This window comes from Pavona decussata, unplaced genomic scaffold (assembly GCF_977016875.1).
Source record: "Pavona decussata unplaced genomic scaffold, jaPavDecu1.1 SCAFFOLD_89, whole genome shotgun sequence".
NCBI classification, from domain to species: Eukaryota; Metazoa; Cnidaria; class Anthozoa; order Scleractinia; family Agariciidae; genus Pavona; species Pavona decussata.
This window is the reverse complement of record NW_028145506.1, coordinates 900,403-915,453: the sequence shown is the minus strand read 5'-3', so window position 1 is coordinate 915,453 and position 15,051 is coordinate 900,403. Positions and strand designations below refer to the sequence as shown.

General features: G+C 40.3%; 2 protein-coding genes across 2 annotated transcripts in view; both read left to right on the top strand.

Annotated features, from left to right (window-relative positions):
- Nucleotides 1-3,153, top strand: part of LOC146474445 (collagen alpha-3(VI) chain-like) — a 33,033-nt gene extending 29,880 nt beyond the window's left edge. Inside the window, exon 22 of the mRNA XM_085117044.1 lies at nt 2,701-3,153. Coding sequence (XP_084973170.1) covers nt 2,701-2,839 — 139 coding nt within the window. The 3' untranslated portion in view covers nt 2,840-3,153. The remainder of the gene's footprint in view (nt 1-2,700) is intronic.
- A 4,498-nt stretch (nt 3,154-7,651) lies between these two features.
- Nucleotides 7,652-14,201, top strand: LOC146474444 (uncharacterized). The gene is made up of 7 exons (XM_085116955.1): nt 7,652-9,172; nt 9,636-9,959; nt 10,370-10,411; nt 11,058-11,069; nt 11,439-11,843; nt 13,078-13,207; nt 13,666-14,201. Exons 1-7 carry the CDS (start codon nt 9,079-9,081, stop codon nt 13,916-13,918), a joined length of 1,260 nt encoding a protein of 419 aa, XP_084973081.1. The 5' UTR covers nt 7,652-9,078; the 3' UTR covers nt 13,919-14,201.
- Nucleotides 14,202-15,051: the final 850 nt, after the last annotated feature.

Here is a 15,051-nt window from a genome sequence, read left to right as displayed (position 1 = left end):
AAAGTCAAAACAAAGTCAAACAAATCCAGATTGTTGAGCTGTTGCTCTAAATTGGCTGCTAGAGTTGACAGTTTTACAATGTCCGCCGTTGGCGTTTTGTTTCTGGATTTGTTTGACAAGCCTTTCTCGTTCAGACTGCCGATACGGCGAGCCTTTGTTTTATCTCTCAGCTGAAGCTTACAGTCAACCCAGGTCACGCGTGAACGATATTTTTGAAATTTGAACGGAGTTTTGAAATTTACATGTCAGTTTTGAAAATCGCCAACGAGATTTCAGAGTTCCCGTATAAATTTCCCTAGCTTATTGACGGTATAAAGCTATGAATTTTTCTTTACACTGCAAAATTGAATATTTCAAGAATAACAATTGTTTCCCAAGTATTTTGAATCTTTTTTTCAGTTAATGCGTCTTTTTCGGAACGATTTCCAGAGAAATGTCCAACATTCCATTCACTCGTCGGACATTACAAAGAGAAATTCGAATGTTCATTTCATTCTTGGAAATAGGTAGTCAATTCACGGAACCAATGTCCGCCAGAATACGGAACTGCATCGAGTGTTGTCACCGATGACCTATCCTAAGCTAGTAAGCTTTAGACACTAAACTTTTTTATATTGGCTTTAATCTTTATTTGACCCACAAATGACCTGTGATTTTGAAAAGAAAAAAAAAAAGAGACCCCGACACCGACCCTAACCGCGGTCCCGGCCCCGACCCCGCGTTTTACTGACATCCGGTTGACTGTAATTAATTTTTTGTTGTTCAAGACGGCGGTAGTGAAACTTGGCTAAGGCAGAAATAAAACCTTGCTCGTCCTGTTTTTGCTTAACCGCCTGAATGTCTTTTTTAAATTGTTCGTCTGGCGGGATGTTTGCCCGCACGTTGTAACGGAGTGACTTGGGACACGTCTTCTTGTTCAAATGTCTCTTTAGTTTTCTTACGGATTCCTCTTTTTTCTGATTTTGGCCTCTGTTGAGGATGTGACTTCTGCTTCAGCTTTTCGTTTTCGTTTGGCGTCGCTCTGGTTTTCTTCTTCTACTGCTTGTTCTTTCTCAGCAAGCAATGTGAGATTGCAAGCAAAAAACGCCGCCAGGATGAGATGGCGGCGGCGAAAGCAACAGCCACCGACTAGTTCCCAAGCTCTCTTGGCAACTCGGAAGCGACAACTTGGAAGCGACAACTCGGAAGCGACAACATCGGAAGCGACAACTTGGAAGCGACAACTTGGAAGCGACAACTTGGAAGCGACAACTCGGAAGCGACAACTCGGAAGCGACAACTCGGAAGCGACAACTTGGAAGCGAGAACTCGGAAGCGACAACTTGGAAGCGACAACTTGGAAGCGACAACTCGGAAGCGACAACTTGGAAGCGACAACTCGGAAGCGACAACTCGGAAGCGACAACTTGGAAGCGACAACTCGTGACCCTTATCGGCTTCCGTACGACAGGAGTCAAAGGGTTAAAGAATGATACTTGCCATTCATAAGTTCAGTATAGATTAATCCCGGGGGGGTACTCCTCGGAATTCTTGGTGGGGGTGTGCCGCCCGGGTCTTCAAATCCCGACCCTATTTCAGACCTAAACATGTCATTTTCAACACCCGTTTTCAGACCTGACCTCTAAAATTCATACCCGTTTTCAGACGGAAGTTGACGCAAGGAGTAAAAGTAAGCTGGAATGACATAGTTTATCTATTTCTTTTTCTTGCTATCAGTAAGTCGTTCCAGTTACGTACTGAGAAGAAAAATATGTTTGTAAGCTTTCGTAAATGTTCCCCGCTCCAAAAACCCGACCCGATTTCAGACCGTAATTGTCAAAATCTATACCCGTTTTCAGACCAAAACGGCTCAAAAACCATACCCTTTGGGGCGGCACATACCTATATACCTTATATAGGGGAGTACCCCCCCCCCCCGGGAGATTAATTAATAGTTTCTGTTGCATTTTATGCCTACGTTTCAGATCAGAACTTTGCTTTCAGCACTTTATGTTTAGAACTTTGCTGCATTGCTTTCAGTACAAAGTTGTGGTTCACGTTGTAAGATTATATAATATATTGTTTATGTTAGAATAAAGTTACAGTTCTCTTTATACAAAATGTTTGTGGTAAACAATACCAGCTCAATCTCAATCTCACCAGTATTCTGTGCAACATTTTTACAACCATTTTTTTTTTCTCTATCCTATTTCCACTCCTCCCTGTTCGTTTTCATTTCAGTCTTATTTCCCTTTTCTTCAATTCTTTTATATCACATTTCTATACCAGTACTGCAGTAGACACATGCAGTCTGAGACTGCCTATTTTTTTTTTTTTTTCGTTTTTTTTTTTTTTAAGACAATTAGTTCTCATTCATTTGCCAGGAAACGAAATTAATTTTCACATGAAAAGCTTTGTACTTTACAGAAACTCGGAAAAGGCCTATTTCGTGTTTCGCGACTGAACGGTTTTTAGTCTTTATCCTTTGGTTCTCTCAACTGTTTCAGTGGATGTTCGGGTTCCATTTTGTCCCGAGCTCATCGCAATTTTCTACGCGCTGCTTCCCACTATCTGAAAGCGTGCAACAGGCTATTTTCTGTTTCGGTAAAGTCTCGCCTTTGAAAGCTGTAGTACTTAACAGGATACACTGCCATACAGGCAGTGGCTAAAACAAAAAAGTAGAAAAGGCCTTATTGCACATTTTCTTATTGTTAATTTCAGGGACAACGACTTCACATCTAAAGGCATTTGGTTAAAGAGGGCTGAAATTCCTACGGAGCATCCGCATCGTAAAGTGTCTGAACGAAAGGGCAGTCATTATTTCCAAACATTATCAAACGTTAAACCTGAAAAGAAATGAAATGTACTAAGAAAGTGAACTTGAATGCTTTCAAAAATTATACAAGCATCATATGCCTTTTATTCTAATCTAGACTGTGACGAGAATTGAAGAAAACAGTGTTATTAATAAGCTTGGCGTTAATGCTCAATCTCAAGTTTCCTATGGCATTTGTTATAGCAGAAAAAAAAGATATCAGGAACCTAGTTTTCTGAAGGTCGATTGGCTAATGAATAGGGGTAAACGCAAAGCACCAGAAGCTAAAGGAAAAGTCAGTAAAAAGAAAATAATAATAATAATAATAATAATAATAATAATAATAATAATAACAGCAATAATAATAATAATTTTTATGTCGCGACATTTGCCTGTCCTTGATATGAACACACTGATGGCAAGGGAAGGAAGGACGCTTTTTTCGAGGAATTTTGACTATAAACCTCGTCAGAACCGCCCTAGCACCTCATTGGTTAGACTTTACGCAATCTTGGTACCTAGCACCGATGACCTCAACGGGTTATCACGCGGGCACCATGTCGCGACATAAATAACATTATGGGTTTCATAATGTTTGCTTATGTTCATATCCCTCGATTTGCCCATGTCTTGTAGGAAAAGATTTCTTGGTTAGAGAGAAAGAAACACAGTGGTGTGTATTCTCGTTTTCCAAAGCAACTGGATTTTCGTCAGTCGTTGTAATTACAATGATATTAAAACGGAATAGAGAAATGTCCCTAGCGTACAATGAACGTGTAAGTCTTTGCGAGGCTCATTAGGGGCCCGATTACATGGCGAATTTCAGCCTAGGCTGAAATTTTAACTGGATTGAGAGGAGGGGTTAGGGCGCATTTAAAATTACTTTAGAAAATAACATCAACACAAAGCGTTTTCAGTAAAATCACGTCGATTTCGCATGCCGAAATTCACTTTTTAGTCCTGGTTGAAGTATAATTGTATTTACATGAGATTTTCCAGCCCGTTTGACTGAGATTAATTCGAACATTTTAGACGTGAAAACTGCAAAGGACCGCGAACGATAATGCTGTAAGCATGGTTTTGTCCATGCGTTTCAATGTTAAGATGGTTTTGTCCATCTACATTCAGTTGACTTTGCGAGACAGGAATTCGATGCTTTGTCTGCTTTCTCCCTGAGGCACGTGATGTGGCAACGCGTGGTTCGGGGAGCGGGCAGGTTCGAAGTACGAAACTTGATAGGACATGGGTTTTGTTACATTTTATTTGAGCTGGCTCTGTCGCTGGTTTCAAAGAGAACCTCTCTCCTCCGCAGAGGCTTCTTAGAAAGCCTGGGGAGAGGGAAATTAAACTAGTAGAGCCTGGAGGAGAGAAATATTAAAGCGCGCGGGGGACGCTGGGAAGGGAGAGGAAAAGGAGAGAAGCCTCTGCCAGATAACGTGCGGTTCTCTGGCAGGATCATATCAAGCTTTGTCTATTGTTATGGTTTAAATTTTTTAAGACAATAAGCCTTTTGTTGTCTGTCCGTAGGGATTTTTCTCTCCTGTTTCGCGAAGTTATAATCGGGTCAAATCGGATTCATTCGACAACTTGTCGCTGATGACAATTTTTTCCCAACGGTAGCCTACTTGGGAAAACGAAAACAAACTTTCCGGGGGTACGTCAACAGGTTTGACTAAGTTTTTGTAGTACCGCGCGCGCATGTTTCGGCCTGACCCAGCCACGGCGAATACGCTGGTCGTACACCTCAAAGAGTGGCAAAGAAATAACAGACTGCTCTACCTCAAAATGCCTCGGTCCACGTTTGTAGAATACGTTCGGCGCCTTCTCTATCTTAAACTTCGAAAAAATTTTCTAGAACATGAAACTTCTTTCTCGACGATCTCTTCTGATTGCGTGAGCGAAATGGTTCTTGTCAAATGACAATAGCGGAATGATTGTTGCTAAGTGCACGCGTCTCTGTAAACCATTTACATTAGCATAACTAGTACTCATTGATCATTCATGACAACAAGAAAACAATGGAGTCAACTAAGCGCGAATTTCAAAGAAGCTCAGTTGCGCTAAAAAAATGTTATAGGTCGGTAACTTTTTATAAGCAATTCGCAGAACAAGCTGAAGAAAGGTCATCATTAGAATTTCATTCATGTTGCGCACAAGACCCGACAAACGTTGGCGGCACGCGCCTCTACTGTGGAAAGTAAAGTTTGTGTCAATTAACGGTTTGTTGACGATTAAGAGACAAAGACGAGAAAACAATGCACAACGGCCATGAAAGCGTTCAATTTATACATACACTAGTGGAACTACTGCACTGAAAGTGGTTCGTAACTAAATTCCTCAAGAACCCTGTTACATTTTTTGAGATTGACATATGTAATCTCCAATTCATATGTTTGCAAAGAGATCCTTTCAGTTTAAAATCGAATTCCGTACCCCAGTAAAATTGCGGTTCTCTGGTTATGGCCGAACCAGACGAACATCTCGACGATTTTGAACATTCTTTTAAAGACCTAAGTATAGAAGGTATGCAGACGAAATTCTGGCGAAGTTTCGCGCCTGTTTAACGGATTTTTGGCCATTTGTGATACTTTCGTGATTTGTCCGCCATTTTGGATTTATGTTGAGGAGTTCTGTGTGTAACATTCCTTATTTTCTGTCTCTTAACAACGTTAACGTATGAGAAGACGCTGAATACCAGCCAGCCACTAGTACCCCGGTGAAGAACAAAGCCAGTGGGATCGCAGGAAAGCATTTGTTGACGCCAACTTCTAAGTTTGCGAACGAACCAAACAAACAGAGGCATCAAACGAAAATTCACTCACCGATTGCAATCGACGTGTGTTTAACCGTTGTACTGCGTTCGCCGTTTCCTTGGCGTGATGCTCCTGAAAAATAGCCTTACATTTTGCCACGTCAACATCGCAGTTGCGATGCATCGTGCGGAAATGCTGGCTTAAGCCCGCTCCCTCGACGAAAAAATTTACCAAATGTTGATCTTCAAAGCATTTAAAACATACTATTTTACTGTTTTGTTTCGCCATTTGAAACGGGCGCTCAGAAAGAGAGAAAATTTCCTGTTCTTGTGGTACTGCATGTTCCGCCATTTTGTGAATATTCATGAAGAAGTAGAGTTAGGTCCCGTCTCCCTCGGAAATCGGGCGCCATTTTGAAAACATTATCTGGCAGAGGCTCCTGCTTTTTCCCCCTTCCCATCGCCCCCCGCGCGCCCCCGATTTTTTATTTCCCCCGTTTTCCTTCCTTTCCCCTTCTTTTTTCTACGTTTCTCCACTGATGGAGCCTCTGTGGAGGAGAGAGATATAGAACTGCTACACCGTGCTGACGAGTTCCAATAAGAACGAAACAGCTGTCCACGGTTGCAGCCCCGTTTTGTCGGTTTCTGTCGGGTTGTTGTCTCGCAAAGTCAACTCTTTCACGTAGTATCAGCCTTGCAGTTTGTGTTACGAACATTTTAGCCGGATTTGCGGTGATATCTCAACACCCCCCCCCCCCCCCCCCTTCCACCGTAAGCAGTAGTAGTAAAGCTTATTTACGGTATCACTTCATTAACAATGCTCTTTCAGTAAGCCGTTTACATAACAAATTACAAACCTAAGATGCTAAACAGACTTAAAGTCATAACAACATGATCCTAGACAGTAAATACTAATTAACAATTATTCACCAAAGTGGAGGTGAATAATTGTTTTAGTATATACCACACAAGCTGAATGAGAAATGGACCAAAAATTACTTTATTTTTTCAATATACCGACAAATGGCGGGAAATTTTAAAATCTCGCGCGCCGCGCGGTAAGCGATTTCGTATTGTAGAAAGTTCCGTTTCGCTTTCTTGTAGAAAAATAAAACTTCTAGAGGCACTTGTTTAGTTGCTACGTGTCTTTTCTTCGATTGTTGTGCGAAATTTGTCCTGTTGTTGAAACTATACTGCAAAACATTAGATGTTTCATTGTTTCTTGCCGTGGCGAAACGGGAAACCATCTTGTTTCTCTTAGGTTGCTCGGAGGTGAATAGTACTTTGCTAATCACCCCCGAGCTAACCAATCAGCGCGCGCGAAAAGCACTATTCACTTGTGTGGTATATACTAAAAGAAACTATTCTATAGTTGGTGCTGGCTAATTCGTAGCCTCCCATGAGACGTTCTTAGTGATCCTGCTCCACGAACGTTTGCTGAAACGAACAGCCACTTCCGTTCGTCGACTGCGGACCAATTAGGAGCCGTTTCCCAACTTTGGGTAAACTCGTGTTTGATATTAAAAATATTACCCGAGACAGGATGCCGGACTTAAATGTGGTTTTTGGCCATGTGTGCCAAACGTTTGGTAAAAGGGAGTTGAATGCGTATCAAAGAGAAGTCATAGTGCAATTTGCGCAGACGAAAACTGATGTGTTCGTAAACCTTCCAACTGGTTATGGAAAGTCACTTATTTATCAAGCTCTATCGTTTGTTTACAATTCAGTTCTTGAAGCTGCTGGTCACTGATTGTTGTTGTGGTTTCGCCGCTTGTAAATCTTATGAAAGACCAGGTAGACAAACTGGCAAATCTTGGAATTCTTGCCGCCTCTCTCAGTGAAATCACTGAAGAAAATGCAAAGGGTGTTGTGGAAGGGAAAATTTCAATCGTATATGCACGTCCGGAAGCGGGGTTTAAAAATATATCCGCGGTTGATGATTTTCACTGTTTCGCCGTATATGGTTGGCTTTACTTGTCATAATGAGTCAATGCTGATTGGCCTGTTCAGACAAAGGCAATTTGCCGACGAACGGAAGTGGCTGTTCGTTTCAGCAGACGTTCGAGGGGCAGGAACGCGTGACGAACCCCTAAGAACGTCTGCGTGGGTGGCTAGCCCTCCTTGAACTATTCTATAGTTAATTGCACGAACATTAACCTAAACTATAGCTTAATAAGTACTATAGAATCTCTCTTTATCCGTCCCAATTCCAGACAAAATCAGGGCGCACTTGAAAGAGTTGAGTTTTGTCTCATCTTTAAGTTTGTTACCAAGGCCATTCCACATGACAGCCCGCCTATAGCTAGACGCCCTCTTAGCAGCTTCAGTACGGGGCCTGGGCACAGTGAAGCGTCGACTCGTACATTAAGCAGGCGGAAATTTGCCATATAGTCTTAGGACTGCGACATTTTTGTTTCCGTTGCTAAAACACGTTTTTTTTACGTTTATTCGTACATGATTAACCGGCTTTTTTTACTCCAAGAAGATCCAAGTTGGCTGTTTATAAACAAAGTAAGTGATGAGTTGTACTAATAAAAATATTTAGAAGCAACCACAATTTTACCAATTATACATTAAGCAATTACAATTATAAATTAAGCTATTTATTACCCGCCGGTAAACTAGTTCAATATAAAACAATTAGGATAGAAATATATGTATTTGTGTCTTTTTATCAGTTCATCTAAATGAATGAATATCTGCTCAGGGGACAGTAAAGGGGTTGCGGTCTCAATGTCGCGCTCCCGTCGATTCATCGCTATAAGACTATCAACTCAGCTCTTAAATTGTATGTATTAAAGTGCAAGTCGCCCTTAATCTAGTCGATCGTGGAAATGAGTACATTTTCTCCGCTTTATTAAGTAAGCAAACTTTTTTCCCAGTCATATTCATCTGGTGCCAAAAAAAACGGTTTCACCTAATAAATGCATGTACGACTCGCCTCGATAAATTAATAGCAAGCTAGGAGTACCCACTGGTACCTTATTACCCCTTCGTTACCTTTTAACGCCAGCGCTCTTCAGCAACCCATCACTGACTTACACCAACGGTGGCTTGTTGCTCGAGGTTTGAAATGAAGACTTATAAACTCGAAGTTGATATTAGCCAAGTGTTAATATGAGTGGCGAGTTTAAAGCAAGCAACACGGCACTGAATGTGTTTCAAGTGAATTAGGTAATATTGGCTTTACCTTACTTCTTAACCCAACAAGCGAAACGTTTGGAGATCCAAACGTCAGCTAGGGCATAAATGACCTGCAGTTGGTTGAAGACTGGTGCGACCTTTGCAACCCAATTTTTAATTAATTCGTTTCTGTCACGGCGGCCACTCAAATTGGTTCAACAGCCAGCACCCTTTCACACTTTTTGAGACTACATTCGAGGATAACAACGTCTTCTGTATCAAAATAATATTATGTGAACTTGCTAGGCGTCAAGAAATGACAATGAGGAATGGATAAAGTTGGCTTCTTAAATGAAAACGTGTTTAATGCCGCATTTCGTCAAAAGAATCAATATCAGAGGGCGCAGTCATGTGTCTGCTTGTTTTGGCGAAAATTGAAGTTCTACACATTTGTCTGTTCGTGCTTTGGCTTCACCACTCTTCAGGTCTCGGACTAAAATCAGGTTTGTAGAAAGGCGTTTACAAAATAGCTTTAGTTTCAATGCTTATTGTTTCTATTGTCTTCGAAACAAGCGTTTAATAATTTATGGCAGTGGGTGATACTACCTCCGCTCAAATAAAATACTTTTTTTATTGTTGTTTATTGTTTTATTATCAGGTTAAGAATACCAATCAAAGAAACTAATTTTCACAACATAGTTTACATTAAAGATGGGATATTTTCCTCGCCTTCAAAGCGTACATATGGCCTGTCTAGCAAGAGAATAAGTAATTGTAGAGCGAGATTTTGTCGGGGAGCCTGAGCTATACAGGTTTGACGAGACGAAGGGGGGTGGGTGGGTGTATTATTATTATTATTATTATTATTATTATTATTATTATTATTATTATTTGTTATTATTATTTCATTTTCAACGCCGTCTAAACCTAGTAAGATTCGATTGACTGATGTGGTCTCTGTTTCAGGTAAAATCCCAAATTATCACAAAGATGGCAAGGCATCAAATCGTGATTACGACAATGGTGATCGCGATAGTTCCCCAGCTTCAAAGAGAAGTACTTATCGTATAAATATGCCCATAAAAGTGGCAAAACTAATTCTCCCACAAATAACAAATAAAAACCAAGAGACAATCATCAGAATATATCCAGATAAATCATCCGACACACAAAACCAGACAGGAAGGAACTACTTACTGAGCCTTAGTTACAAGAAGTTAAATGACAATGGGATTCCAAACAAAGCCTTCCAAGACTATTGTACGGACGGATGCTGTTGCTGTCCAGGAAGTAAGTGTTTTTATACGTCTGTCTTAATTCCGTTATAACCCTTCAGGTGTAATATTGAGTGTACAAATATTCTCAATCTATACCAGGTCGTTTTCATTGTGCAAACAATTTGTTGCATCTGTAGATAGAGAATGCTGTGTCTACCTGAATGCCTCTTCTCCAATAAACACAAGGTGTTACGAAATATCCACAGATTGAAAACAAAATTCACCCGGACAATATATCTCTAACGTATGATTCAGTCAGCTAATGAAGTGATAGTTAGAAAGAGAGGTAGTTGTTGCAACCGAGTTATGTTTGTATCTCTCTTTTGTGTTGTTTGGGAAGGGAGACGTTACATGGAGACAAACCTATTAAGAATTATACTCACTGTTAGATTTAACGGTTTTTTTTTTTTCTATCCAATACAGTGAATGTAGATCCAATGTCCATTTGCCGTCCAGGCTGCCCATGTAAGTACTTCTTATTGCATAAAAACAAAAACAACAACAGCAACGACAAAAGGTAATAAAAACAAAGCAAAACGAAAATGTGAAATAAACGAAAACAACATGTTAGCGTAAAGGACCAGATGTAGTCAGACAATGCTGCACTTGCTTGAATAACGGCCTACTCTCGATTAAACAGGTCCCCCATTAAACTATTATTTATTATTATTAATACCCTAACGCCTGATTGAGTCTATTATTAATAATGCGGTGTTTTAACCGAACAAAGGATATTATTTTATACTGGACTGTTCCAAATGCCCCTTTACCCTTTTATTTACATCACGGAAATTACTTGGTTATTATTGCTATTGTTCTTGTTCAAGTTGGTTAAATGAATTATACAACATATAATTCGCTATATAAAGTTCACAATGTGCTTGCCATTTTTAATGTTCATTTTACTGTGACTTAAATAGCTTCATAGCTGCACAGATTTCATTAAACAATGGTAAAAATAAAGCAAACTACACCGACGTTTACTTATTAACTATGATATAAAAATAGATATTCATTTTATTTAGTGACATCAGTGTTTATTCACTCTACATAGAAGCCAAGATTTTAACTAATCTTCCTATTCTATTTCATTCCATAAACATCACATCAGTATGTCCAACACGTGAGTAGTTTCCTTAATTTAATGTGTTGTGAAATTTTTTTTAATGTTTCCGATGCCGACTTGAATAGTACTTCTTAATGACTGTGTATGTCTTTTGAATCCTTCACTTTCTTATTTCGTATTACTAAGACTCAAGCTCTATTACTTATAGTAGGATCTTTGGTTACACGTTCAGCTTCGTTAGCACCATTAGCAAAAAAACAAACAAAAACAAACAATAAATTTACAGCGCTATAACTATAAATTTAAAGCGCTTGGCAAACTTAGTACTCGCTGATCATCGTGCCTTTAAGCTTTTGGAGTCCATTTGTTCGTAACGTATTCTTTCGTATATTCTACGTCAGCTAATACTTTTATTCTAATTTCCAGCTTGCGTTTGCTGTTGCTGCTCTCCACCACCACCACCACCGCCACCTCCTCCCCCTCCACCACCCCCTAAGCCTCCCCCACCAACCTGCCCCATGGTGTGTCTCCCATGTTGCCCTTGTCCTAAGCCATGTCCTTGCCGTCCACATTGCATACGTCGCCCAATACTTCGGCCCTGCTTCCCTCCATGCCGGGTACCAGCCCCGCCGATAACAGGGCCGATTCACGGCCCATGCATCGCAGCACCACCAATCATGGGACCATGTCACCCTCCGTGTTTACCACCAAGTATACGTTTACCTCAAGGACAACAGCTTCCGCCCATCCCTCTCCACAAGCCTCTTCCTATAATGCCAAATAGACCAATCGTTGTAGATCACCCACTCAGAGGACCTCCAATATACATAGGTGAGTTTGCAGTAAACTACAACTTGCATTTCCAGTTATTAGCTATTTGGCTACTTCAGTCAACTTCCAAAACGAAATAGATGCTAGCCTATTATGCCAAATAAGTCGTTAAACCTGTTACTACTTCTAATAAAAGTGGTAAACCAGCACTCTGTGTGATATATGTTTTTAACAGGGGGAAATAAATTTGTTCACTAGTAGCAGTCACAGTCGCAATAGAGAGTTTTAGCAAATTTGACGACGACGGCAACGAGAACGTCATAAAACAATAGGATTTAATGAGCAAAACAATGCCCTGTACGGGTGTTATAAATTTTGGTACATTTTTTCGCCGTCGTCGACAAAACAACAACGTGAAATGGGTTAATTTAAGGTTTTGTGGAGACCGTGAGCACAGACAGCAAATTGTTGATTCCGTCTCAACTTGAACACCGTTCCTACCAATTCTGTTCCAGGATAGTTCGGCCTCATTGTACAAGTTGAACAATTGGAATAACCACGAAGTAGTGCAAGTTACGCGAACATATTCAAGTGACGTTTTCGTTGGCATTGCTGTCGTAGTTGCTTAAAGTCCCTAATAGCAATAGCGGTACGGTATTGGTAGCAGTTGTAGTGTTGTTGCTAGTAGAAGAGGTGTTGACGGCGCTGCTTGGTAGTTGTGGTTCTGGTGGTGGTGTAGGGGGAGGTAGGTAGTAGGGGGGAGGGGTGCTAGTGATAGTGGTGGTAGAGTACCTGTTGGTAGTAGGGGTAGGGGTAGTAGGGTTGTTAGTGGCTGTGTTGATCTTGGTAGTAGGGATGGTGGTGGGGGCGTTGGGGTGGTGATGATGGTGTTGGTGGTGGTGTTGATTTTGGTAGTGGAGTTAGTGGTTAGGCGTGTCGGCGGTGGTGGTGGTGGTGTTGATGTTGCTAACAGGGATAGTGGCTAGCTAGGAGTGTTGGTGAAGTAGTGGTGCTGATGGTGGTGTTGATGTGGGTAGAAGGGGTAGTAATTGCGGTGTTGGGCTGCCGGGTGTGGTGGTGGTGGTGATGTTGGTGTTGATGTTTGCAATAGGGGTAGTGGTGGGGGTGTTGGAGGTGGTAGTGGTAGCGGTGGTAATAGTTGCGGTGTTGGTAGTTTTAGTTGAGTACGTTAAGCATACACTATGACTTATAACCTGAAAGGTGTGCAATTCCTTTTACAGGGCAAATTGGTATGTCCTTTTTAACTATCAAAAAGCTATTTCTTTATCAACAGATCAATGCCATGATTTCGTAGAGGAATGTAGGGACTATGCAAAGAGGGGAATGTGTAACCACCCATCACCTTTTCATACCATTCACCAAATACGGAAAATCTGCCCTTTCTCCTGTGGAATTTGTAACGAGTAAGTACTCTCTCTTTGAATCATTTTAAGTTTAAAGTGCTATGCTCACTGTTGGAAAGGGTCAAGATATTTTTCGCGATATTTTGCTGGTTACCACACAAATGTGGATAATACCAAATTGTGCAAATATTCAACTTTTTTCTCAATACGTTTTTAGCAGGTTGTCAGACCTGAATGCACAAGCTTTCATTTACTTATCACTATTTAATGCAAACCAAAGTTAAAATGTCGCAAGTGTTTTTTCTGTTTACAAAGTTTACCTTACGGCCGCCATCATGTAACCAAAACATAGGATATTAAGCAGAATAAGATCGTAAATGGTAATATATATTCCTTAAAGGTATTTCCACTTTCATCTGACGAGAAATGGTCAATTCGTACGACTTATTTCTTACCCAATACACAAAATAAAATGTATAAACAAACGTAATCTTGACTGATCAATTCTATAATTTCAGTTACGATGAAAATACAGCTCTTCTACGAAGGCACATACACGCGCATCATAAACTTCATGTTTCACCCGTAATGCGTGCAAAACTGAACAGGGCTCTGACACAGATCATTAGAAACAGAGCACTGGAAGGAAAGTCTGAACTTGAACCTCAGGTGAAGGAGCTACTATCTAACGAAGAGAAAAATGGAGAGAAGAAAAGTTACGATCCTGGGGAAGAGGAGCTAGCTCAAAAACAAGGATCGGGAGATAGTTAAGAGATTGCTTGAGATAATATAAATTGCTGAAAGACTAAAAGAGAATGACATAAACTCATGAGAATAGTGATAGAACGTTATCACGAAGGAGCTGTACGTCAAGTCGAAAATATTTCGAACATTTTAAGGAATTAATTTTAGAACTCTAGGTTTAAATTTAGTTTTATAAAATGGTTTCATGGATGACATTAAAAATTACATTTTTATGATACTGTTGTTGTCGTGATAGTGCATTTTATTGCAATAAGTTTGCTTTAAGTTGTAATAAAATCGCAAGACTGGAAATTGATTTTGTTTTGAAATGTAGTCTGGCTCGTGCTACTGGGAGAGTAATTTCAAAGCTACACATTAGAAGTAAGCAAAATGCGCTTCTTCCATGCTCGTTCACTATCATGCAGAGTGCATTCAAAATAACTAGAGGCCAAAAAGCTCCACACTTTTATCGTCAATGAGTAAATTGTCCTCAACATGTCAAATGAAGAGATCTGACAAACCCCAAGGAAGTCGAACTCTGTGTCCCTTAATTTCAGTAGCTAAAGCGTCTGACTGGTGTCGTAAAAGGTTTTACTCCCATTGGCCCACCCAATTGTGCCATTAAGTCATGGGTTCCACTGCCGCTATGGCTCGTTTGTTTTGTTTTTCTTTGTTTTTTATTTTGCAGTTCAATGCCCTGAATTGAACTGAGATGGAGATATTTGTTAATTTAAGGCGTTTCATTATCAACCGGATTTCAGTCATCTCATAATTGTTGGTTAAAAATATCATGATCAGACGCATCTGTCCTTTTGTTATTAAAAGAAGCATTTTATAACTAATAAATACAGACACATGATGTTTCACTGAAAATCCCTTTTCCCGAACAGCTTTATCACGTTTTGAATATCTTTTCCTTTTTTTTTTATTTTTTTATCAGTGACGGAAAACGCCCAAACATTTAGTGAGAGCGATCTTTTTCCATTGATTCAACCAATAGCTCTGCAAGAATTTCTTAATAACGTGTTTGTGCATCTTATGATCAGGAAATTCATATTCTTACTGAAGGAAACTACCAGAGCGCAACGCAAATCACAGATGCGGTTCAGAGGAGCTCTGGGCAACAGGTGACACATTGAGCACGTAGTGTTCTCCCCTAA

Bases quoted from the DNA above. Each gene is read 5' to 3' on its own strand.
- LOC146474444 (XM_085116955.1), top strand. From the start codon at position 9,079: ATGTGTCTGCTTGTTTTGGCGAAAATTGAAGTTCTACACATTTGTCTG. The intron at 9,960-10,369 runs GTAAGTGTTTTT...TATCCAATACAG, and splicing joins ATGCTGTTGCTGTCCAGGAA to TGAATGTAGATCCAATGTCC. The intron at 11,844-13,077 runs GTGAGTTTGCAG...CTTTATCAACAG, and splicing joins AGGACCTCCAATATACATAG to ATCAATGCCATGATTTCGTA.